Source organism: Jaculus jaculus, chromosome 16, assembly GCF_020740685.1.
Source record: "Jaculus jaculus isolate mJacJac1 chromosome 16, mJacJac1.mat.Y.cur, whole genome shotgun sequence".
NCBI lineage: Eukaryota > Metazoa > Chordata > Mammalia > Rodentia > Dipodidae > Jaculus > Jaculus jaculus.
Genome location: NC_059117.1, coordinates 28069965 through 28097479, shown reverse-complemented (window position 1 = coordinate 28097479; position 27515 = coordinate 28069965). Strand labels below are relative to the sequence as shown.

Below are 27515 nucleotides of genomic sequence, written 5' to 3'. Positions count from 1 at the left end.
CTCAACATTTAATACCCAGGAGGCAGCATGTAATGAGGCAAGTGTGACTGAATCATCCGTCTCCCTCTGGAGAGGGGAGGGCAGAGTACATCGTTTGCACAACTGCATGCACTTGAGGTAGGATGAGATCAGTGTGCAGGGCAGGGAGGGCAAAAGAGACGGGTGGAATACACAGGCACGCCCACAGCATACTCCTGATCATTTTGACTTTCTCTGTAACTTGTTTTCTTAGCACATCAGCATCATTTTATCCCTGCTCATAAACAAAAACAAAACTTGTAAGATCAATGGCAGGCATTCTTCATGAATGATGATTGTTTACTCTATGACATGGATGAAAAGTATATGACAGTAAGGCCAGTGATACCAAAGGGATGCCAGGCCCCAGTACAAAATGAGCTGTGTTTTGAAATAGTACTATGACTTTAACAAATGGTACTTGTGTTCAGAAACCTTCTAATATGTGATTTTAGAAACCAACAATTCTTCCCTAATTTTATTTTCTATAAAGATTACAGTGACAACCTGGTTAATTATTGAGCAATTGATTATAGTCTATGATAAAATACTGAAACCAGATGGATTTCACTTTTTGTCTTCATGAATTTTGCTGGTGAATCTAGGTCCATGACAACCTAGAGATTTATTTTAAAACGTGACTCATGCTAGAATCATCTATTCTCATTTAACATGTCTTAACAGACATTTAGAATTGCTTTAATTTTGCACATTTACTAGATTTCTGAAAATAAAAAAAAATCATTGAAATTATTCTTTCTACTGAATTGCTAAAAACAAACAAGAAACCCTTAATTTATCAGATCCCCAAACTGACTTGTCTGATTATGAATATGTGCAAGTGCTAAGCACCATTTAAACCGATCATTAAAAATGTAGAAAGTTAACAAATTGCACATTAAAATAGCTATAATGCTTATTTAAATTCATTTAGCAAATTGAGTCTAAGAATTTAGTGTAACACTTAGCTACTAAAAAAAAAATTGATGGACTTAAAATCGATGCTATTTTGCACTCTTACAATATGGAATTTATAAAATTGAACACAAAATTTCTTTGGATAATATTAAAGTACCGAAATGTTCATTTGGCATTAGGAAATGAATACAAAATGTAATTTCAGAATGAATATATAATTAAAGATTAGTTACTATTCAAAATAAATTTTAATTTATTTTTCAAGATAATTTTAATATTTTATTATTATTATTGAATCCTTAAGAAGTTCCCTTGAGAAAAGTTGATAATCTTTTAATCTTAATGTTTTCCTTTTCTCAGTGCTTTAACACCTTATTGAAACTATAACCATCTACGACAGTTCGATGTGGACAGCTTCCATATTTTGAAAGCCTGAAGTATTTTATCATGAAGCATGCCTTGTGGAATCTTTGAAGCTTAAAGCTCTGCCCAGCACCTGAGTCAGAAATCCCTGCTTGGAAATTGAGGAGCTCCTGACAGACACCATGACAAGCCAAGAGAAGTGGGCGCACCTCAGCCCCTCGGAGTTCTCCCAACTTCAGAAGTACGCAGAGTGTAAGTGTTCATATTAAACACTTGATTCTTTTTGGTAGTTTTTGTTAAACAAGATATGATTCATGATCTGAACAGATCACAGAGACTGTTCACCAGGGAACCAGATGCAGGCATGCTTTTGTGTTCACAAACAGGTCAGTTTGAGACTACCTTTTTTAGCACATGGAAAAAGTAAGAGATGCAGTGAATCAAGTATCAAATCTAAATGAAACTAGGGTATTGGAGCAAACTAGGTTTTGGGAATCGCTTGTACAAGAAGGTTAACGAACGGTGTGAGAGACAGCAGACTGGATCCGGGGATACCATAATAAAAAGGACGAAAAGCATGCAGACAGTAACAAGAAAGTTAAACAGAGAAAAGGGGTATAGATATGGTTCCGTGGTTGAATTGTTGGTCTTCAGAGCCTAGCAACTGGGGTTCAGTTCCCCAGGGCCCACGTAAAGCCAGATGCACAAAGTGGCTTATGCATCTGGAGTTCCTTTGAGCAGCTAGAGTCTCTGGTGTGCCCATTCTTCTAGTCTGTCTCTCTCCTCTCTATCTCTCTCTGCTTGCAAATAAAAAAATAAAATATTTTTAAAAACAGAGAAAAAAAACATATCACTTTTTAAAATTTAATTTATTAGTTTTCTTTTCAGCAAATACAGGCAGTTTGGTACCATTGTTTAGGCTCATCCATGATCTACACCCTCCCAATGGCCCCTCCTTGGTGATGTAAATGCACTATGGAGTTAGCCCACAGTTATTGGTACGATAAATGTCTCTGCATATCATGACCCAGCATGTGGCTCTGACATTCTTTCCGGCCCCTCTTCCACAAAATTTCCCTGAGCCGTGTTGGGTTCATTTTTGGTCTGCTTCAGTGCTGAGGTGTTGGGGGCCTCTGAGGCTCTGGCTCTCTGATTTGGTAGGAGTTGATTGTTCTCTGTGTTGTTCGATTCTATATAGTGTGACACAGATTTCAAGAAGGAAGGGGCAGGTGAGGATTTTCTTTTCTTTCTTTCTTTTTTTTTTTTTTACCTTGCTTATTAGCCTATCACTTCAAAAGAGGAACTAGAGTGGCAGAGATGCATCGACACACTGCGGATTTGTGTCTCCTCAGTTGTGTCTGTGCTTTAATTTTGTCTGTTTATTTTTACTAATGTGAGAGCAATAGACAGAGAGAGAAAGAGGCAGATAGAGAGAGACAAAGAGAGACAGGGAGAATGGGTGTGCCAGGGCCTCCAGCCATTGCAAATGAACTCCAGATGCATGTGCCACCATATGCATCTGGCTTACATGGGTCCGGGAGAATTGAGCCTTGAACCAGGGTCCTTAAGTGCTAAGCCATCTCTCCAGCCCCATTTGTGTCTATTCTTAACAATAAAGTTGTGAAAAATGTAAACTTACTAGTTTAATTACTGAAATGATACCAGGGAGAGGTCATGGGAGTTCACTGCATATTAGAATAGGGTTGCTGTATGCATAGATAGCAAGATTTTATGTATAAGAAATTTATTTTTACCATAAAACTTCATGAATAAGTCTTTTTATAAAGAGATTCTGGGCTGTGTTTGTGAACAGCAGTTTAGTCAAGGTGGTGAAGAGAGAAAAGGAAGCAATTCCTTAATACATAATACCAGCAGACTTCAAAGATGCTAAGTAGAACGAGAACAGCGTGGCACATAGAAGGTACTAGAACAGGGAATGGAGAGTAGAGCATGGTGGTGGACAGAACAAATGGACAAGAAGTGTGAATGAGGAAAGACTCACCAGCTTCTAGCAGTGAAAGAGGAAAACTGTGAAGCAGCTGGTCACACTGGAAATAGTTAGGCAGGTAAGTGCATCAGGCAGGCACTGAATGATTTGAAGGAGAAACAGTGGGAAAAGCTAAACACAGAAAGGGGTGTGGACCCTGAAGGGATAAATTCAAATCTAGTGAGTACTCACACATCACAGTGTTTCTGTAATGTTCCAAATAAATAACGTGAGCTTTGCAAAGGCCAATTGCAGAAGTATTCAAGAATTCTCTTCACCCAAAAGCTGAGATACTCTGAATAAAAATATGAGAATGTTACTGGGAATGTGTATGTAAGATCCAAACCCATAATTATATATAAACTCTATTAACAATACTCACAAAATGCAGTCATTTTCATTCTGGAAAAGGATCAGATTTTTTTTTAAAGAATTCATTTAACTTTTAAATTTTTATTTATTATTAGAGACAGGGAGAGAGAGACAGAGAAAGATTGGGGGGGGGGGGAGAATGGGCATGCCAGGGCCTCTAGCCACTACAAATGAACTCCAGATGCATGTTCCACCATGTGCATCTGGTTTATGTGGGGCCTGGAGAATCAAACCTGAGTCCTTGTTCTTTTCAGACAAGCATCTTAACCACTTAGCTATCTCCCCAGCCTGGATGAGATATTTTAACACAAAATTATGATCCCTGTGAACAGAAATTTTAGAGTTAATGGATGCATCCACTTGTCATATGTAGATCATTTAACACAGAATGGCTAGATTCTTGGTTATTTTCTGCACTCATATATTAAATTCTTCCCAAGATGTTCATAAAATTAATCGACAATGGAATCCCCCTTTCCCCTCTTTTTGTGCCCATGTCACATTCAACCATTACGCAAACATTTCCAACCATCTTCTTGGAGGAGGGCATGTGTCCCAGTGGTGCAGGAAATACAAATAGGATCAGATATGTCCCATTCCTTAAAGAAATTATTGAAAGCTAGGAACTTTTGATACTATAATTCTGTGTTTGGAAAGAATATTATAACTGCCACAAGCCACAAGGAAAGATTAAGGGATTTTATGTTCAGGTGGGGATGGCAAAAAGAAGGAATGTCTACATAAAACAAGCAGGACATGAAACGTATATTCAAAACGAGGTTTAAAAGTAGGAGAGATGGCTCAGTTCGTAATGTGCATGCCTTGCAAAAATGAGAATCTGAGTTCATTGGCAAGAATCCATGAGAAACACTGAAGTTGGAAACAAGACCCATGGGCTCATTGGCTAGCCAGTCTAGCTTAATGTTCCAGTACCAAGACAACGAGACTCCATGCCGAAAAGAGAAATAAATAAAGAAGTTGGATTGAGGTTCTGAGGAATTACACCTAAGGTTGTACTTTGGCCTCCACATGCAGGCTTATTCAGTTATGTGTGTGCATGCATGCGCACATGCACACGCACACACACACACACTTGCATGTTAAAAAAATATATGTAAGGTAAATGGCAAAGTTAATGATGTTAATGCATGGGAAAACTTGGCATGCACTTGGGGGAGGGAGACAAGCCATTTTATTCAGGAAGTGAATCAAAATGGGCTGTGCTAAGTTTGAGTCAGGTAGTGAAGACTCATGGTAGGTGACATATTGTGTTATAAATGGTACTGTCCTTGAATCATGTAATGAGGACTCGTGGTAGGTTACATATTGTGACATGTTGGAGTCAGATGGTGAACACTCATGGTTGGTTACACGTTGTGACATCAACAGTACTATTCTTGAGTTAGGTAGTGAAGACTCATGGTAGCTTACACTTTGTAATATGATAAGTACACTGCTTTAAGAATCTTAAATTCATCATTGAGAAAAATGCTATATGTGTGTGCCAGGAAATGTTTGGTTACGTTAGCAAGTACATGAAGTAGTCAACTCTTTATGTGAATGATTTATTTGGGTTCACAATTTTGGCATAGTTGATTGATCCTAATGCTTTTTGTTCTTTTGCAAGACAGCAAACATGTCATGATGAAAATTATGAAAGAGAACTGCATCATTTGCCAAATGAGGAAGTAGAGAGAAAGAAAGAGATACAGAGAGAGAAGAAAGAGGCACCAAGCAAGGTCTCATTGCTCCTTTAACATCAATGACCAGAGCCCTTTTTTCTCACCTCTTCTGTTTCCATGACCTTTCTCTAGCTCCTAACTGGCTACTAAGCCTTTAAGCCATGGGCATTTTCTCAACATTTAAAATCTATCCATTAACAATAGTAAGAAAAATAGAGGAGAGAGTTGGGCAATTTAACTGACTTTTGATATAGATTACATGTTGCAGATTATGAATGAAGATCAAACAAGTGGGGATTCAGATTTTTTTTAAATCATTTTATTTATTTATTTGAGAGTGACAGAGAGAGAAAGAGGGAGAGAGAGAGAGAGAGAGAGAGAATGGGCGCGCCAGGGCCTCCAGCTACTGCAAAAGAACTCCAGACGTGTGTGCCCCCTTGTGCATCAGGCTAACGTGGGTCCTGGGGAATCGAGCCTCAAACCAGGGTCTTTAGGCTTCACAGGCCAGCACTTAACCACTAAGCCATCTCCCCAGCCCAGGATTCAGATTTTGTAACATTAAATTCAAGAAAGTAGGAGGGAAGAAGTGAGGGAGAAAACTGTAACATATTGAGAATAAGTATATAAGTGTTCAAATATTTTATAGCAAAGTGGAAACATAAATGCAGGAAAATTACTAAACTGGATCTTACAAGAAGACAAATTATAAGTTATTTCTGAACTGCGCAAAAAAAATGTTCAGATTCTAACATCATGTCCTTTAGGACTCATTTTCAAATAGTTAAGGCAATGTTAAAATGGTAGATATACTCTAAAAAGTTTTCTGTGTAATTAACGAGAAAAGTACTCTCACAGTTACAATATATTCTTGTGTCATAAATTGCTCCTGTCCCAAAATAGCTAGGAATGTACTTGTCATCTGGGCATTGGAGTATGTTGCAGCATGCTTTCCATACCATTTGGTACATGTTGTCGGTTTTTTTTTTTTAAATTTTTATTTATTTATTTATTTGAGAGCGACACAGAGAGAAAGACAGATAGAGGGAGAGAGAGAATGGGCGCGCCAGGGCTTCCAGCCTCTGCAAACGAACTCCAGACGCGTGCGCCCCCTTGTGCATCTGGCTAACGTGGGACCTGGGGAACCGAGCCTCGAACCGAGGTCCTTAGGCTGCACAGGCATGTGCTTAACCCCTAAGCCATCTCTCCAGCCCACATGTTGTCTGTTTTGAGAGACATTTAAAATAGGTACCTTTTCTTTTTGTATCAATTTTTACAAAATTAAATTTAATCTTTTTCCTGTCAGAAAAGTATAGCATATTGTGTTTGTAACTTTTAATAACAAGTTATTTAAATGTATTAAATGAGTATAATTTTAAAAAGCTACTGATTTAAAATTAAATTTGTCATATGCTAAGATCACACATGTTATATGTTATATCAATGTTTGATATGCTAAGGGGGGGTGAAATAGGGTTGTTGAACTCATGGGGAAAATGAAAGGGCTCATGCAATTCTTACAACAAAACCAAACCAGTCAAGTTTACCTAGACAACACCATCAAAATCATTTCCTCAAGCCATTCATGTGGTGTAGATTCTCCCCCACTGCTTCAGTAAGTCCTGTAACTGTGACTGTTCTTCTGGCTTCCGGGCTGTTCATAAAGTGAGTCAGGTATACACAGGGCCAAAATGGAACAGTATTCGTGGTTAGGCAGCCACCTCATGCGATAACACATGCTGAAATCCTAATTGAAGGTGGGGAGATTGCTCATTGGTTGGAGGCACTTGCTTGCAAAGCCTGCCAGGCTGAAGTTCCTTTCTCCAGCTCCCCACATAAAGCCAAACAAGTGTTCATTTGCAGTGACAAGAATCCCTGGAATGCCCCCATGCATAAATCTACATGCACACACGTGCAAATTAATAAAGGAAAAAAGAAGTCCTAATTCCATGTCTGACTTTCAGCAAGTTTCATAACATCTGTTTCATTTTTTGTACATTTGAAACAATAAAATATTGATAATAGCAAGTATAACAGAGCTATGAGTAGTCAGTTGAATAACCTAGCAAGTGGTTACTGGTGTAATTGTTTGCAATTACTGCCTGAACAGAGAAGGACTCCTGTGTTCTGTGGGCTGTTAAGATGTATATTGTTAACATTCACGTAGAAGCATGCCACATTATGGAGCATGAAGAGATGGTGTCTTTTTCCACAATGACACCAGATCCTGATCATAAGGTAGAAGCTTCTGGTGCTTTTGGCAGCCTTAGTTCTGTGTTGTCGCCACAAATGGTAAAGGCAGAGAGCCTACTGTAGCAGGCTGGGACCAGGCTCCTGTTTAGGGTTGAAGTCTGAATCATTCTACGGGAAGCATTTTCGTTGAGATGTGGAAGAGGTGTTGAATTTCCTTTTCTGCTTTTTGCACAAAGTTATCTCCTCTGCTGGTGTAAGATGGAGAGCTCTCACTCCTGCCAAGGAAAGACACACGCAGCCCTGGGCTATGAGTTCTTGCTGTGTGTTTCATGGCACCACAAAGGGTTAACAAACTCCAAGATTTTTAAACGAGTGACAACATTTTCTATATGTAAATCCTACATGATATTTTCAAGTGGTTTATTATCTGCCCACATATTGTCATTTTGAATTAGCTTTTTTTTGTTTGCAGTATATAAAATATGTTATATTGCATGCAAATTATTTTTGAAAGTACTGTGCTATTATGGGAGGAACATTTCCAAACTTTCATATGTTTCATAGTGTTTATAGCAGCCTGCAGTGTAGATAGTTGCACAATTATGGTGAATTGAGGATTAGTGTGCCTAATGTTTAGATCCAGGGTGCAATTTCTTCTATTGGAGAGAGACATTCAGCTTGACTTAGTAGAAAGAACACCCGCTCTTCAGGGAAACTCATATCTTGATGGTATTAGCTCCCAGCTCTGTTGTCTACTTATTAGTGGTTTTTCTAACTGAATGAGATGGATTCATATCTTGCTGGGTGCATATAACCAAAATAAGGCCATCAGTGACTTAGCAAGTGGAGAAAGATTAATTAGATAGTGCAGACATGGGAAGCATAGAGGCATTTCAAAATAATGTCCTCTTCAAATAAAGCAAGCCCAGGGATTTTACTCAGGGATCCTCTATGTGGTTGGTCCATTCTTAAGCATGCTCATTAGAGTCATGGAGATTAAAAAAGTGCTGGGCAGGAATGCTTCTGGATGTGTGACGCCTGGACCACTAGGTTGTAGCTGATAATGAAGGAAAATATCCTCTGAGGTTGTGTGGATGTCTGCTGCTGACGGAGCCTTCCTTTCTTAGTGGTGAACAGTGCACTACCTTGGCAATATTGTTAGAGTCTTTTTTGCTGAGACCAAATACCTGAGCAAAACAAATTAATAAATGAAAGACTTCTTTAGGCTTAAAGTTTCAGAGATATCCGTGCACTGTGGTAGGGAGGGTGTGGCATGAAGAGAGCAGAGACGCTCACATCATGGCAGCCAGAAGCAGACAGAAAGAGAAATAGGAACAAACACAACAAGAATACTAACACTAGCGGACTCTTTCCTACCTCCCCGACCCCACACTAATGTGCTGTTCAGTGTAATTAAGATGAGCACAGTAATCATCACAGCAATGTTACATAGTGGACCAGAGCTTGGGGCTTCTCAACTGAAAAAAAAAAAAGATGTAGAATTCCACCTCAGTACATTGTTAAATGAAGGATTTAATAAACTAGTCACCTTTCATCATTGTAAATAATTGATTTTCACTGCATGCATGTCAGCTGTTTATAAGAATTGACTCATTTAAACCTCACAATAATCCCGAGAGGCAAGTAAAATATCCTCCCTGAGGAATAAATCTTTCTGGCCGAGGAGCTGGCATGGATTATTGGGGCTATAAGTAACAACAAAGGTCCCAACATTAATAACTTTTTTGTTTCTTGTGAAGATTTATAAGTAAATAAATAGCTTGTTAGTGATATTTCCAAAAATAGGAAGATCTAGAATCCATTAGCCACAGTCCCGTGTGTTCCACATCTTCTTTTGCATGTAAGGCAGTGCAAAAAAGTGTTGGACCCCGTGTCACTAAAATCTGAGATCAGTAACTGTCACCCCTCCACTCAAAACCCAGGAGACAGAAATTTGTAGAGGAGCCAGATTCCTTCAAGGCCATCCCTGAAGAAAATAGAGGAGACTTTCTGTTGCAAATTTCCCTCCTCAAAGGCTTAGGGAATGGCAAGAGCCATGAGACTCAGTAAGACAAGGCATGCCTGTGACTTGGGACATCTTTCACTTTAGAGTGTCATCTCTTCTCTTGCAAGCCAGTCCAAATCTTGACAGTCTCAAGCCACTATCTGCATTTCCCTCCCAGATAAACATAACATTTTAAGCAAGTCGATTCATAAGAACATGATTAAGAGGAGGGAGAATGACAGAGATGATCTCTGAGAAATGGTGGCATTTGAGACAGAAGTGGTACACTGCTTGCTCCGTTATCTTCCTGCTGTCAAGCTTTCCCTCAGTTCCCATGGTTCTGTGTCAGCGTCTCTGTCTGGCTGCTTCTTACTGAGGGAGAGTGAGCTGAGAGTGGGCAGTTTTCTTTTCTTTTCTTTTTTTGTGAAGAAAGATCTAAGCAGGGTCTGAAGGCATGGACATAAGCTTTCTGAAACCAAAGAAAGAGCTAAAAACAAAACAACAGCAAAATAATAATAATAACAACGACAAAAGCCTCCAGAGGTTGGTTGAGGAAAAGCAAGGGGGAGACCTCGGGGAAATTATGAACATGTGTACAGGGTCTCCCATGCTTGTGCCCTGGGCCTTGTGTGAATCTCAGGGCTGCTGTGTCTAACTCCTCTATCCACATTCATTCCTTTTCTTCTCTTACCATCCCTCACCATTCTTTTACTGTGTATATGGTGGTGAGAGGATAAAATTCAGTGGTAGAGTCCTGCCTAGCATGCCTCACTTACTGGGCTCTGTCGTCTCGGGGTCTCCCCCCACCACAGGAGGCAGAGGAAAACAGATATCGAAGCAAAGCTGGCATGGGAGAAACAGATAAGAAGAAGATCACAAAGCACCGTAAAACAGACGTTCTCCATCTCAAGAGTATTATTCCTTTCTTAGGAACCTGCCCAGCGTGAGGATCTAACTTGCCTACTGTATGTTTTGTGCTTGTTTCATACAAGACAAGGTTAGGAGAGAGGGGGAAGAGAAACTTGACCCCCTCCTGTGTGGGTATTTAATTCATTGTTAAGCAAATATAAGATCACATGCTATCCCTCTTTGTAATTTTATCATGCTGGGATTTGCTTTTACTTCTGTCCCCTGCCCAGAGTTAGATTGGCTCTATTTTGGGAGGATAAGCCACTTATTGATAATTGCTCTCTTTGTACAAGACAAAAGATAAATGGCACAGTGCGGGTTAGCACAGAGTCTTACAATGCACAGTTTGGTATCAAGTAAAACTGGGCTTGGGTTCCAATGCTGTGATGTGCACCTTAGTTTCTTCCTTGGATGACAGAGCATGTTAATCCTGAGTATTAAAAATGGTTATATATGCAATTCCTGTAAACACAATGTCTGCATTTTAATTTAGTCATGAGGGTGCTGGTTGGGGTAGATTAGTTTTAGAGAACCTATTTTCCTCTTTTATTTACGTCTTCTTAGTCATACTATCTATCCCAACTATCTTGATTTACCTAAAATATCTTGATTTTCATCTTATATTTGGCCTAAAATTTGTTCGTGAAATCTATTTTAGTTTCCCATGCCTACTACGCAGGTCTTGTGTAGGTAGTGTCAGCCACTGGGAAGTCCTGAATTTCAAGGCCACTCTGTGTCTGCAAGGTGGTATTGTAAGAACTCCTCCCCTTCATTTGGCTCTCACATTCTCTCTGCCACTTCTTTGCAAACAGACCCTGAGCCTTGGAGGGTGTGATAGAGAAGTCTCATTTGGTGCTCAGCATTCCACTGTCTCTTTCTCAGCACTCTGGTGAGATTCTAGTCTTCCCAGTGGTCATTGCCATCTGAAAAGAGAAACTTCTCTAACCAAATGTGAGATAAGAATTGATATATGGGCATCAATGTAAATTTTTAGAGTTTATATTGAGAGAAATATTATAACCATTATTCAGATAACAGTAGTGGTTTCCACACTAGGACTTATGGTTTCTTAAGCCATAGGCTTTTTATTAGGTTTTCAGTACCAGGCAGGAATTCCCTTCCCATGGAGTGGGCCTCAAGTACAATTTGAGAGCAGACGGTTATCCCTGTAACAGCCATGCAACCACCATTACACTGGTTGATCTTTGGTGGTCAAATAATTTAATATAGAAGTATGACTTCTGTGGAATATTGGTCAGGTTGATCTATATTATGGGATATGTGGAATATTCATAGTTATCTCAGTAGTTTAACAGAAGTGAACTATCTTTCTTATTCATATGACAGTTTTGGTCTGAGTGAGGATGTAGTTTAGTCTCTGTACTCAGTCAAGTCCAGGTCCGATGGCAGAACCAGCCACCTCAGAGACTGACAGCTGAAAGGCTGAAAGGCAGAGAGAAGGAGTTGGTGGCTGGCTCTCAACCCTTCTCTGTGGCAGGGACAAGCTTGCACTTCTGTGTACAGTAGTGCATTCCTTCCATCTCTCCAGTGTCAGAAGAACTGAAATATTTGGTGCAAACTATTACTGTTTCTGGTATCACAGGACTTAGGCTCATTGATTACTGTGAAACATGAGGACATCCATAATCTCTTCCAGATTTGTATATACAAGACAAGGAAAATAATTCCTATTAATAAATAACAATTTTGTTAGCAATATTATTGAAACAAATTACACCAGGAAAGGCTTTTACACCTTAATAATGTATTTCTACCTTAATTCAGTTGAAGATGGAAAGTTATCATTCACTAGAAATTTTCATGTACCACCTTGCACATTATTGATGAAAGTACAATAAGGAAGAAAGTGCATATATAGGATAAAGGAACATAATTTATTGCATAAATAATATTGAGATCTATTCCCATGGCCTGTGTGTGACTCTAGGAATATAGAGAGTGTGATACTTGCAAGCACCGGGTTACAGTTACAGAAGAGCAAACACAGTGATAAATGAGGATGAAACGGTAAAATGCATCCTTTACATGTTATATATGAGAGACTCTTGGACAGGTTTTAATTCTGTTCATGTGCATAGAAAATGAGAGGAGGATAGGATCTTAGCTCTAAATGAAAGTATTGGGGCTGGAGAGATGGCTTAGCGGTTAAGTGCTTGCCTGTGAAACCTAAGCACCCTGGTTCGAGGCTTGATTCCCCAGGACCCATGATAGCCAGATGCACAAGGGGGCGCATGCATCTGTAGTTTCTTTGCAGTGGCTGGAGGCCCTGGCATGTCCATTCTCCCTCTCTGGCCTTCTCTCTTTCTCTCTCTCATTCTGTCACTCTCAAATAAATAAAAACAAACAAACAAACAAAAAAGAGTGTATTGCTTAGAGCTGACAGAAGTAATATTAGAACATATATAGAGGCATCAAAAATACTGTTACAAGGGGCTGGGGAGATGGTATAGCAGTTAAGGTGCCTGCTCTGCAAAGCCCAAGGACTTGGGATCAATTCCCCAGTACCCATGTAAAGGCAGATTCACAATTTATCGTGTGCATCTGGTGTTCATTTAGAGTGGTAGAGGCCCTGGGTAGCCATTCTCTCCTATCTGCCTCTTTCTCTCCTAAAGAAATAAAAAAAAAAATTAAAAATAATTTAAAAATAATGTATTGTTACAAATTAGAAATTAGCTTGATATGATTTTTTTTCAGACAGTGAATAAGAGAGAGAGAGAGAGAATTGGTGTGTCAGGGCCTCAGCCACCGCAATCGGACTCCAGATACTTGTGCCACCTTGTGATCATGTGGGACCTTGTGTTTGCCTCATCTTTCTGCATCTGGCTTACATGGGGTCTGGCGAGAGAGTGAACATGTGCCCTTAGGCTTTTCAGGCAAGCGCCTTAAATGCTAAGCTATCTCTTTAGCCCTAGGGATGTATTCTTATGTATAGTATGTGTGAATGTGTGTGCACATTAAACATATGCACAAATCTTGAAGATAAAGTTGAAGAATTCAGCAACAGTCACCAAGGCGAGTCATGAATACCTGTAGTAGAGGCTGTCTATCAACACAGAAAGACACAGATATTGTTAATTCTAGGAATGTGGATAATAAGATTTGAATTTTGGGAGAGAATTATATAGAGAATTCTTTTTTATGACAGGAGACTAAAATTAATGGAAGATGTCTTATTTATGCAGTCTGCTGGCAATGGAAGGTTATGTGAGGGTTAAGGCATTGCAACATGGTAGTAAGAAGCTATTAGACAGTATCCAGTAGTAAAGGAACCCAATGCAATTACCACTGGACTATGAGAAACAAGGAAGAGGGATATAGTATTTCACCTTGCTGAAGTAGACCAATGCAGCATTCAGTACTAGCAAATAATACAAAACAGCAAGTGCATAGAGAAATTGGGAAGTTTTGGTTTCAGATAATTCAATTATAGGATCCTGTAGAGCATCACAGTGAGTTATAAATTAGGAACTTCGACATACAGGTCTGGAGCTCAAGAATGAATTCAGATGTAGAGTAAGTGTGTCATGGCATTGTGAGTGGTTATGAAATCATGACTACCAATTAAGTATATAAGGGGAACAGCGAGATGGCAGCAAGGAAGATGAGAGAAGCGTAGGGAATGGTGCATGTGTAAAAGAGCCAGAACTGAGATGGGGATGAAAACAGGTAGCAAATAGTAAGTCATGAGGAAGGAGAACATGTGTGAATGAAAGATACTCCACACCAAAGGAAAAAAAAAACTGTTGTCTGGGCTAGAGAGATGGCTTAGTAGTAAAAGCATTTGCTTGCGAAGCCTAAGGACCCAGGTTCCCTTCCCCAGTACTCACGTGAGCCAGATGCACAAGGTGGCACATGCACGTGCAGTTTGTTTGAGTTGGCACACCCATTCTGTCTCCTGCTCTCTCTTCCTCTTTCTCTCTCTCTCTTTCTCTGTCTCATAAATATTTTTTTTTAAGTGTTTTTCAGTAACTGAGGTGTTGCTGGCGTGGTGGCCACACTGGCAATCCCAGCATCCGAGAGGTGGATGTAGGGGATTACTGCAAGGTTGAGGCCAGCCTGGTCTTCAGAGATACAGTTCTAGGCCAGCCAGGGCTACATAGAAAAGCTATGTATCAAAAACAAGACATCTGAACAAATCAGCAAAGCCAAAAGAACAGGAGATCTAAGTTAAGATAAACAAAATGCACGGAGGAGCTTTAACATTTAGAATGTCAAGGGGATTCTAAGAATGTTCTTTTAAAGCATAGTGGGTGGAGTGGGACAAAGGGAAAAGGAAAGACGCAGGGAGAATACATATGTACTACTTTATAGAATCTTAACCATGAAAAGAAAAAAAGGGGAAAACATATTGATAGTGGGCTGGATAAATAGAAGGATTTAATTCTTCCTCCTGAGAGATAAATGGATGCTTATAGGGGGTAAATGGGACAGAACAGAGCTGGAAGATTTTTAATGTAAAGAAGGAATAATTTGGGACAAAATTTGCAACCCCCAGGCCAAGTGTTGATTCTGTTTTGTGGCTCTTTTAATTTAGTAAATTCATCTCTTTGGTTTATTTTCTGAACATAGTAGGTTTGACCTTTTAACAACTTATATAACCTTTCTAAACTTTAATTTTCTTAGCCATGTAATTAAGGGAATAATGAGAGCTATCTCAAAGATTGTTGTAAGACTTTAAATAAAATGTTGTGTGTGGAATTGCTTTGTAAACAGTGAACTATCAAATGTAAGTTAATTATCACTTTCATTGTTACTGTAAGAATGTTCTGAATTTTCTTTCTACTTACTGCACTTTCCCTGTAGTTCAATATCTCTGCTTCTACCAAATGCATATTTCTATTTTTATTACTTGCAGAACATTGTAGCTTGCTTCGATGAGATTCTGTGAGAAATGAACTCATACTCAAAGCCATCCACATTTGTTATATTTCCTTCTTTGATTGTAGTTTATATTCAAATCCCACCTACTTCCTTAAGGATCTCTAGCCATATGAAGGGACAAAAATTATTTCTCATACTACAAATCATATTTTATTAGGAAGAATATTGTTAAAACTGTGGAGGATCTGAAATTCTGCTCTATTGACTATGTAATAAGAATCTGGTACAAACTCATGGATGCTAGAAGATGTGAGGCTCCTGGGCCGGAGACCAAGGATTCCATTCATCTTGTCAAAGCAAGCAGTATACACCTTGTGTTTACAGTGGCAACCTTGCCTCAATCCTCATAAGGAAACATGAAAAGGGCCAGGTTCACCAGGCAAACTATGCCACTGGAAGAGAACATCAAGACTGGGGACAACTCTGCATCTTTTACAATGAATTATCAAAAAGCCCACATTTGCTTGAGAGGGAACTACAATCTCTGCCTCCAAAGGTAGTTCACTGTATTAAAATAAAATCTTTGAAATAACAGTTGGAGCACAGGCGCACAAATTGTCTTTCAATCAATGGAAGCTAATAGCACTACACCACGGTCAGCCCCCAGAGGCGATGACAGGGCATATTTTCCCATGGTCTTGACTTTCAGGACGTGGAAAGACATTCCTAACGTGGTGCGCTGAGGCTCTTTGTCTTTCTCTCCCTTGGCCTTGCTCCTGTATTCTCAGAACCATGCCATCGATACCCTACACTTTCAAAGTAGAGGACTTGCATTTCTGTATTCATCCTGGAAGTCTGAAGTAGAATCTAGTGGCTGCTATTTTTATTTCATAAAATGCTTAAGAGCATTTTATTGAAAGAAACACACCTCTTCATGCACACTATCCATGTACATGCATATCATTTTATCCTTATCCATGATCTTATTTTTCGGTGCTTTAATACTGAGCACTGAGAGGAAGGGTTTGAGAGAAAGCTGTCATGGGTCCCAACATAGCCATGGTTTGCCCCTGGCCAACTGCTCTGAGCACTTCTTGCAAGACAGAGAATGCATCATGGGATGCTGTTGACCTACTTCTTGGTATCTATGGCAAGTGTCTTTGGAGCACAGTGTGTCACCGTCGAGCTTCTCTAGCTGCCCAATGGTGAAAGGCTTCTATACCATTTTAAATTAACTATCACAGCTTTGCCATGGGTTGGCAAATATGCCAAAAAGTTTACAGGATTCTGTTTGCTTTCTATGGCGTGTTGTTTCCCTATGGACACTAGCTATTAGTCTTGTTACTTTTAAACACTCTGTGTATTGAACTTCTGTTTTTATAAATTGACTCAAAAGTTCTGCCTTAGAAGTGATTCAAGCAGGAGGTCTATAATGAAAAACCTCCCATAGCTTCCATGGAACAGAGGATGTGCTACTTTAGGTCTGACCCAGTTGGTTATAAGTACTGAAATAGTCTATTAGCCAGATCTTATTGGCCAATTATGATGGGAAATTAAGTTAAGCTTCATTTTTGTCTGGACATGTATGTGTGTAGTGTGCGTGTGTGTGTGTGCGTGGTGTGTGGTATATGTGTTTGTGTGGTGTGTATGTGTGGTGTGTGTATGTGGGGGGATAGGTGTGTTTGTGTGTGTGTGTGTGTGTGTGTGCGTGGTGTGTGGTATATGTGTTTGTGTGGTGTGTGTATGTGGCTTGTGGTGTGTATGTGTGTGTGGTGTGTATGTGGGGGGATAGGTGTGTGTGTGTGTGTGTGTGTGTGTACACATGTAGAGGCCATAGAGCAGCCTCAGGTGTCATGCCTCAGGAACACTATCTTAATTTTTTGTTAAAATATCATTTATTTATATATTTTTTAGTGGAGAGAGAGAGAGAAGGGAGAGAGAGAGAATAGGCATTGCAGGACCTCTTTACTCTGTAAATGAACTCCAGACACATGTGCCACTTCATGTATCTGGCTTCTGGGGAATTGAACTTGAGCTGACAAGCTTTTCAAATAAGCAACTTTACCCACCGAGCAATCTCCCAGCCCTACTTACCTTTTGGGGCACAGAGTCTGTCACTGGCTTGGAAATAACCAAGTAGGCTAGGCTGGCTGCTAGTCTCCACATCCTTAGTACTAGCATTTCAGATGCCCTGCATTGCTGGTATTTCTTATGTGGGTTCTGGAGGTCGAATTTAGGGGTTTCTCAGAAGGCAGATAACTCAGGTGCAGACTTTGAGAGTGATGTCAATAGTCGTCACAAGGAAGTGGGTGGGATGCCGAGAGGTGGATAAAATAATATTATTTCTCTTAGACCTTTCTCAGGGTGTTGGGGCTGCTCTTTCAGCAGCCATGTCTAAGCCTACAGCAACTTCTCCTGGGAGCATCATGTGTCGGCTGGTGTCACACACCAGGCAAGACAGTCCTGGTTGGAGAAGATGGGGTGTCATTTTCAAGTAAATCCCATGAGCTTATGCTACTTTCTAAAGGCTACAGGGTCTCATCCTAACAGTCTATGGTATTCACTAAAAGCTCAGCTTTCATTTGGACGTATCTCTTGAATTGATATATAACCCTTGCCTCTTGAACTAATTCTGTTTGATTTTTTTTTTTTTTTTTTTTTTTGTCCTGGTTGTTCATAGCCTCTGACTTCTCCTTGTGCTTCAATTAGCCAACATCACAAAGATGCTTATGTGTGTTAAGAATGTTGGTTGGGGGAGATTCAACTGGAATATATTTTCTGCCACACATCTCAACTGGCTGCCTTACCAAACCCTCACTGTCTGGAGTCCTTCCTAAAACAACAACAACCACAACAATCAAATAAAAAGCACTTGGGTGTATCACAAAATTGCAGGTTTTATTTTCTTTTGTCTAAGTGGTCAAGAACATAATCCTGTCATTTTCTTTTTTATTGTCTTTTTATTTATTTATTTTTATTAATTAGTTCTGTACTCAGCGAATACAGGCAATTTGGTACCATTGTTAGGCTCATCCATATCCTACCCCCTCCCCCTGGCCCCTCCTTGTTGAGGTATATGGGTCATACATTCTGGAGTTATCCCACAGTTATTGGTATGATAAATGTCTCTGCATATCATGACCCAACATGTGGCTCTGACATTCTTTCCACCCCCTCTTCTGCAAAATTTCCCTGAGCCATGTTGGGTTCATTTTTGGTCTGCTTCAGTGATGAGGTTTTGGGGGCCTCTGGGTCTTTGGATCTCTGATTTGTTAGGAGTTGACTTTTGTCTATGTTGATCTCCTTCACCCTTGTGCTGGTACCCATTCACAAGGAAAACATCACCCTTGCTTGTTTTGCCAATTGTTCTTAGTTTCAGCCAGGGCCCTCTAACATTTTCAATATTTGTGTTTTTAAGTACTTATAGCACGGGCCTCAGGAAAGTAAGTACAGGGGCCACCCATCCCTGTACATTTCACTTGTATTTCATAGTCTATATTTCTGTTGTGTAAGGATGGCTTATTAAAATTTTCCTCTGTGGAACTTTCTTAATAGTCTCATGAATATTTCAAGATTTCAGCACCTAATGAAATGTGGCACACACTGCTAGTTATCACTGTTCCCAGCTAAAGTCTGCGCGGATGGCTCAGGTACCCAGAGCCCACCTGGCCCTTTCTTCTCTGTAAAGAGTTCCCAGGTTTCTTTATCAAGATTGCAGAATAAATGCAGAAGTTATTCTGTAGCCAACTCCTTTACCCAGCAGTTCCTGAAGAAGATTGCTTTAAGCACACAGTGTAGCTCTGCTCTGATTTTTGAGTAGACAGCATTTTCAAAGTTTAGCTTCCTTCAGCAAATTCACTGCAGGAGTCTTACCTTTCAAAGTGCTCTGTACATTGTATTGTTAAAAAAAAAAAAAAAAAGAAACAAAAAAACCCCACAGTACAGCATTCTGGAAATTATAGGGTATAAGTGAATTTACAAGAAAATATATTTGCTCTAGTTGGATGGAAATCTGAATCGTGCTAAGGGCTTATGGGCTTATGGAACTTGCCTCAAACCCAGAAGCCTGTACCTCTGTGATTTGGGCTCCAAACGTGGAAATCCAGAGACTTTTAGCTGTTGATGTTCAGGACAGAATGTTATTGTTCTGATTTCCAAAGCTATACACTATCATTCTGAGAACTATTATTTCTGGACTTAGAGAAGTACAGACTCATGGAGCTTGGTGCTTGGGTGCAGGGCGCATTGCTGTGGGATGTGAGTGCCTATGAGTGAAGCGCCTCGATGCTTCTCCCCTTTCATGGTTCTCTTAAACTCTCCAGATCCCAGGATCTGCAGTGCTTTTGTGCAGGTCGTAACAGTCTCATCTATAGTCTTGGCTCTCCCTATTCTCCGCTACGGTTTTCTCCCTGGTATTCCTTAGTTGCCTCGCAGATAGCCCTGGTGTTCTCTGAAGGGTAAACTCCCTACAAGTCACTATCAGGTAACCTCGTAGCTGCTGCTTCTGGAAGCCCTGGGCTCTTGTCTACTCTTCATAAAACCAGCTCCAAGTACTCCACACATGGCAAAGGTAAGCAGTCGAATTGACAGAGAAGCCTATATCAAACCCAGCGTTACAGCGCACTGGAGGCACTGGCCAGGCAGAAGCCTCCCGTACCGCAGCGACACACAAGCCTGAGAAAGAGCATGGTCATAGTGAAGTCTCCCGGCCCACTGTCTGGATTTGCAACTAGAGCTGTAACTCGGCTTTTGGGGTTCAGAAAGAGTTATATTTTTCCATAAGCTCCTAACCCTCAGTATTCATGTCTGTTTGGAATTGGATAGAACAAAGCTGAAAAGGGTAATTTATGAACAGTTGCATTTTCCTTTGGGAACATATGAGGGGCAGGGAGGTAAAGATGGAATCACCAAAGTGGTCTGAGACCCCATGTAGAAATTGAGCATGGAACTGGAAGAAGCATGAAAAGGGATTTATGGAGGAGAGAGAAGAAAGTGCAGAGAGCTCCTGCCATGTGGAGGGCAGGAGAGGGGAGAGAGCCCATGTGGAAGTGGGGGTCAGGTTCTCCCCTTGTCTCATCAGCCCAGCCAGGTGGAGATGAGGGGAGGCTTACCAGGACAGGAACCTGGAAGTTTAGGAGATGAGACATGGACAGCCAACAAAGAGATCTTGCCCACTTGGTGAGCATCGCCATGGAATCACATTGTGGTGGGCTTTACCTTCAGCCTCAGGTGAGCCTCAGTGAGCTGACTGGTGTGGACTTAGGGGGTTGGCTCAGTAAGAGGCCATCCATGATGCTGAGTTTGGGGGACTGAGCTCCCAGGAGAGGCTCAAGTTGTTTAAGGAAAAATGAATTTTGGTAACTTTGTTCCTTTTATTTTAAACATTTTCATATATTTATTTAAGAGAGAGTGGGGAGAGAGAGCCTCTGCAAACAAACTCCGGATATATGCACCACCTGGTACATCTGGCTCTTGGGGAATTGAACCTGGGTCCTTTGGCTTGGTAGGGAAGGGCCTTAATCACTAAGCCGTCTCTCCAGCCCAGATCTACGTAACTTCTTTAGTCCAGAGATAAGGAGAAGAGAGCTCTTTCTCTGATCTCTAGTAAGGCTAAGGTTGCCAGGGCAGACATAAGGATGTTCCTGTGTTTTACTTTCTGCTCTCCGTCACTGTACAGTACCACGCAAAGCTATCTGAGTTCCTCTCTTAGCCAAGCCTCTTGGAGGACAAGTAAGTCTTGCCTTCAGCAAAGACATAAGCATAGTGTTTTACAGATGGAATGGAGGAAGGGTTCTTAAATATTTTCTATTTGCAAACTTTAAATATATATTTTTTATTTTTTATTTCATTATTTATTTGAGAGAGAGAGAGAGAGAGAGGACCTCTATCCACTGCAAATGAGTTCCAGACACATGTGCCACCATGTGCATCTGGCTTACATGGGCAGTGGAGAATCAAACGTGGGTCTTTAGGCTTTGCAGGCATTCACCTTAACTGCTAAGCCATCTCTCCAGCTCTGTTTGCAAACTTTTTGCATAAAAAAGTTTAGGTAACCCTGGGTAGGTAGGTATAAAATAGGTGTAATACAAATCAAATTTTCTCATAATAAATCCTAAAGAAATTTATTTTTTATTTATATATTTAAAAATATGGAATACTTCATGAATTTTCATGTCATCCTTGTGCAGGGGCCATGCTAATCTCTGTATTGTTCCAATTTTAGTATATGTGCTGCTGAAGCGACCACAATTAATTTATTTTAAAGCAATTGTTTTCTACATAATATTACTATGTATTTCAAAAGAGAGCAAAATTGTATACTAGTGAGATGGATATACTTATTTTTATATAAAGTATCATCAGTTCTTTACTGAATATGTGTTACTACCATTTATCTAGCATCATCAACGTTTTCCATAGTTGACTGATGTTAAGATTTTACAGTTGTCAATGCTAAGAATGCCATTTTTCATAAATGCAGAATAAAAATGTCAGAAGTATGTTTAGAGCCATTTCAGAAATTGTTAGACATTCTTTCTTAATCCCAAGCCAAAATTTATTTAACAATTTCATATGAAACTTGTCAACAACTCAGACAGCAAATTTAAAAACCAAACATATTAGGGCTGGAGAGATGTTTCAGTGGTTAAAATGCTTGCCTATAGTTACTAACAATTCAGGTTTGATTCCCTAGAACCCATGTATAGTCAGATGTGTGAAATGGCAAATGCATCTAGAGTTTGTTTGCAGTGGCTAGAGGCCTTGTTGTAACCATTCTCTCCTTGCAAAAAAAGTAAATAAAATGTTTTTAAAAAGCCAGGTGTGGTGGCACACATGTTTAATCTCACCACTCGGGAGACAGAGGTAGGAGGATCACCATGAGTCCAAGGCCACCCTGAGACTACATAGTGAATTCTAGGACAGCCTGGACTAGAGTGAAACCTTACCTTAAATAACCAAAATAAATAAATGAATAAATAAATAAAACACAATGATTCTAATATAATACAATATAAAGATAGGCTAATTTGATACTTAGTGCTGAGGTTTGACAGTAGGAAGATTAATAGGTCTTTATTTTCTATAATTAAATCACTATATATATATTTATAAGATTAAAAAGTTTTACATGTATATTAACATATGACAGGTGATAACATATAAAAGTCTCGAATCTGAGCTGAGGTGTTTAAGGTAAAAATCCATTGGCATTATGTGGTGTGAGAGCATGCTCAGTGTGAAGTGTGCATGTTGTGTGTTTAGAACCAAGCTTGCAATGAAGTGGCATGATGCAACATGGGTGATGCTTCCAAAAAGACCTCAAATCCATTACTGTTTTGATTGTTGGTTAATCTATGCTTGTTACATATTCAGAAACAGTTTACTATTACCAATTTTTGTGATACCCTCACATTCAGTAATTTGACCAAAATACATACTTTAGGAAGCTGTGGAGCAGTTTTTTCTCTATGTGACGTGCAGTGTTTAAAACCTCTTGAGAGCCATAATAACAGCGTGGGCAGTTATCAAAGCATTGTTGGATTGTCAACTCTGCCCAAGTTAGCAGAATACAAGGGAAGGATCAATCAGCACAAGTCCTTGAGAGCTTTCCTCATTTAAAGGGAAAACCTGGGGTAGAGAGATGGCTTAGTGGTTAAGGTGAAGGCCTGGGAACCCTGAGGACGCAGGTTCCATACCCCAGTACACATGTAAGCCAGATGCACAAGGTGGCACGTGCAATTTGAGTATATTTGTAGTGGCTGGAGGATCTGGCATGTCCATTCTCTCTCTTCTCCCTCTGTCTCTTTCAAACAAATAAATAAAATATTTTTCTTATCGAAATAAAAACATTTAAGTTTTGTTTGGAATATTGTGCAATTGATACTCACAGTCGTACTCCTCAGTGTGCCGCTGCTAGACCGATACTCATAGGGAGCACTGAGGGCACTGATCTGTCTGGCTCAGGTGTAGCCTCGCCACAGTTCAAAAAGCCTGCTTGATACTTTCTCCAGCCCATGCTGTGTACTATTCAAACGTGACAAATGGAGTCTGGGTACAGTCTGTGTTCCACAGAGAATGCATTCCGTGAATACCTGATCCAAAGCACACAGTGTCCAAAGGATGGGGCCAAATGTTTATTCAGTTCTTCCATGACCCCTCTCCTGTTCCCCTCCCACTTTGTTCTTGCAGTCATTTGTAGCATCCTGTCCCCATCCTGGCTGAATTCTGTGAGATCAAAGCAGGCAAGACCACTACGTTGGTGACCTACCCATGCATTTATGAATCAAGGAATCCTCCCTCTAAGCACAGGAGATGCTTGTGAATCTGCTTAGGAGTCTTCAGGGTAGTGCGTGTTTAAGACAAGCCAGTTGTTTACAGGATGATATAATCATCCAGACCATACCTGGGATGGCAAACAAAATATGATATCTGATACTTATGAGGAACATATTGTGAGTTTTACCTTTCTTATTTTAATAAGTGTCTGTGTTTTAACTGTCTTAACATTAATCTTGCAAGCAAACCTGCAACTAGTTACCGTTGTTGTTGTTGTTGTTGTTATTATTATTATTATTATTGCCATACTAGGAAATTGATGAGGAAATTCAAGCTAACAGAAATTCAATAATTTGCCCAAGGTCATAGAGATTTTGTTTATATAGCATTTGCTTAAATCCTTTGCAGAATTCATGTGTTTAATCATCTTGCTAAGCTGTTTTGGGGGATCATCATTTACTAGAAGTCAAACACCAAACCAGTTAGACTATTTCACCAGAGAAATAAGAATAGGATGGAAGAAAGTTAATAAAGGAATGAGGAAATTCCATTCTACTATAAATTTGTATTACTCACAAAACATGCAAATGTTTTGTAAGAGTCAGAAGACAAACTGTGGAGACTCGGTATTGTCTGGAATCATCTGGGATGAGAAGTGGGTAAATTTGAGTGTTTTCAGTGCATCCTTTAAGGCAGGTTTGAGAATGTTCTTATAGGCAGGGAGTTGGAAGTCATTTACAAAGCAGCACGAGGGCTGGAGAGATGGCTTAGCGGTTAGGCGCTTGTCTGTGAAGCCTAAGGATCCCGGTTTGAGGCTCGATTCCCCAGGTCCCACGTTAGCCAGATGCACAAGGGGGTGCATTCTGGAGTTCATTTGCAGTGGCTGGAGGCCCTGGCACACCCTTTCTGTCTATATATATCTGCCTCTTTCTCTCTCTGTCTGTTGCTCTCAAATAAATAAACATAAATGATAAAAAAAATTAAAAGCCACATGAGGGATGGAGAGATGGCTTAGTGGTTAAGGCATTTGCCTGCCAAGCCAAAGGATCTCGGTTTAAGTCCCCAGGACCACCTAAGCCAGATGAACAAGGTGGCACATGTGTCTGGAGTTCACTTGCAAAGGCTGGAGACCTTGGCACACCCATTATCTCTCTTGCTCTCTCTTTCTCTCTTTGTCTGCTTCTCTCTCTCAAATAAACAGACGAAAAATAAATATGTTTTGAAAAAGTAGCAAGAGACTCAGAATAATCAGACATTATTGACAGAAGCTTCCATGAAGGGATATATTTCTCATGGACAGAATTCATAGCTAGTATTCTATAGAAAGAATGAGCATGGGCTAGAGAGATGGCTTAGTGGTTAAGGTACGTGCCTGAGAAGCCTAAGGACCTGTGTTCAACTCTCCAGATCCCATGTAAGCTAGATGCACAAAGGTGAGGCAGGTCAGGTGAAAGGTCGCACATGCCCACTAGGTGGTGCAAATGTCTGAAGTTGAATTGCAGTGGTTGCAGCCCTTGCACAACAATTCTCTCTCTCTCTCTCTCTCTCTCTCTCTCTCTCTCTCTCTCTCTCTCTGACTGTCTGTAATAAAAAAAAAGAGAGAATGAGCTCATCCAATATATCTTGAACATACACGCAAAAGACTTAGCTCACTTTGACTGCAAGGTTAACATTGCTTCTGTGCACAGCCCCTCAGCAATGCAGTCAAAAACAAGCGGGTGTCTCAGGCATCAGCAGCGAGGTGTAATCTTGAGGCTGCAAAGAGAAGTGTGAAGAAGTAATGCAACTGACTAGAAGTGTGTCGAGTTTATGTCTGAGTTCCTTCAGTCCTCCACTTCACAGGGCATTTTATACTGATTTCTCCTGGCTGTAATAATTGACCCCTTTTTTTTTTGAGACGGTTTTATGATGTCTCTGACCTTGGATTCACAAGCCTCCTGCCTCAGCCTCTCAAATACTGATTGTTTTGGTTTGAGTAGAGGGTTATTTTTTTTAAATTTTTATTAGCATTTTCCATGATTATAAAATAAATATTCCATGGTAATTCCCTCCCCCCCCACACTTTCCCCTTTGAAATTCCATTCTCCATCATATTACCTCCCCATCTCAATCATTGTACTTACATATATGCAACATCAACCTATTAAGTACCTTCCTTTCTCTTCCCTTTATGTCTCCTTTTTAACTTACTGGCCTCTGCTACTTAGTATTTTCCTTCTCACGCAGAAGCCCAGCCATCAGTAGCTAGGATCCACATATGAGAGAGAACATGTGGCGTTTGGCTTTCTGGGCCTGGGTTACCTCACTTAGTATAATCCTTTCCAGGTCCATCCATTTTTCTGCAAATTTCATAATTTTTTTTTTCTTTACTGCTGAGTAGAACTCCATTGTATAAATGTGCCACATCCTCATTATCCACATCAGTTGAGGGGCATCTAGGCTGGTTCCATTTCCCAGCTATTATAAATTGAGCAGCAATAAACATGGTTGAGCATGTACTTCTAAGGAAATGAGATGAGTCCTGAGGATATATGCCTAGGAGTGCTATAGCTGGGTCATATGGTAGATCAATCTTTAGCTGTTTTAGGAACCTCCACACTGATTTCTACAATGGCTGGACCAGAGTGCATTTAGAGGGTTATTTTAAAAACAGAAGAAGGGCTGGAGAGATGGCTTAGCGATTAAGCGCTTGCCCGTGAAGCCTAAGGACCCAGGTTCAAGGCTCGACTCCCCAGAACCCACGTTAGCCAGATGCACACAGGGGCGCAAGCGTCTGGAGTTCGTTTGCAGTGGCTGGAAGCCCTGGTGTGCCCATTCTCTCTCTGTCTCTCTCTCTCTCTGCTTGCAAACAAATAAATTAAAAAAAATAAATTTTAAGCACAGAAGGAATTTCTAGGATGATTAAAATTATGAATGTTTTAAGATGTATTTGTGGAGTTTGACAGGGCCACAGCTCTCCACCAGCAGTCAGCTGAATGTCTTGGTCCACCTGATAAATTATTTATTGTCTTAATGGGAGCTCGCAAGTTCAAGCCTGCTGGGTTCCAGGCATGTGCCTCCACATGAGCTCACAGGGAAAAGTGTTGATAGTGAATCCTTAGTAACATTTCTGTTCACCCCGTAGGTGTAATTTCTGAGGTTGTATGTGTGTGTTGGTTAACTTTTGTTATTAATTTGATAGAATCTAGCATCGCTAGGAGACAGCTCTCTAGGCATGTCTGTGAGAGAAAGGCTAAATTGAATTAATTGAGGTGCAAAGGTCCAACCTAACTGTGGCCTGTGCCATCCTATGATCCAGGACTCAATAAAAAGGGGGAAGTGGGTGAACACCAAGAACCATTTCATATTGCTTCCTGACTGCAAATGAACTATGGCCAGCTGCCCCGACTCCTTCCACCAGGTCTTCTCCATTAGCATGGACTGTGTCATCTTGAACTGTAGGCCAGAAAAGACCATATGCTACGTTGCTTTTGCCAGGTATTTTGTCACAGCCATGAGAAAAGTAACTGATACAATATGACATGATAGGTATTTGTGTGTTTTAATACTTCTTACTTTGGTTTTGTTGTTCTTTCTAGCCCAGTCAGACCTGAAATTCGCTATGCAGTGTCAGAGGGGCCTCAAACCCACAGTGATTTTTCCTGCCTCAGTTTCCTGAGTGCTGGAATTAAAGGCAGGTTCCACCACACCCTAGTTGCTTTGCTTTATATGTCCACTAAGTCAGCCGTTGTTACTGGAACTGCTCTGTTTGAGAAAGATCATATCATTAAAAGAATTAGAAATTCTAAAATTGTGTCCCTGTAAACATTGAAAATAGCCCTTAAGTGATGACTTATAAAACTTTTATTTTGCTTCTTTTTTTGGTTTTTCGAGGTAGGGTCTCACTCTGGTCCAGGCTGACCCGGAATTCACTATGGAGTCTCAGGGTGGCCTTGAACTCACGGCGATCCTC

General features: G+C 40.3%; 1 protein-coding gene and 1 non-coding gene across 9 annotated transcripts in view; one reads left to right on the top strand and one right to left on the bottom strand.

Annotated features, from left to right (window-relative positions):
* Positions 1 to 27515, top strand: part of Dgkb (diacylglycerol kinase beta) — a 690706-nt gene that overhangs the window by 76374 nt on the left and 586817 nt on the right. For all 8 annotated transcript variants that reach the window (XM_045135964.1, XM_045135963.1, XM_045135965.1 and 5 more), the window contains exon 2: positions 1297 to 1551. In XM_045135964.1, coding sequence (XP_044991899.1) covers positions 1482 to 1551 — 70 coding nt within the window. In that variant the 5' untranslated portion in view covers positions 1297 to 1481. The remainder of the gene's footprint in view (positions 1 to 1296; positions 1552 to 27515) is intronic.
* LOC123455383 lies at positions 21430 to 21533 on the bottom strand. The gene has a single exon (XR_006633872.1). It is a non-coding gene; the product is annotated as a U6 spliceosomal RNA (small nuclear RNA).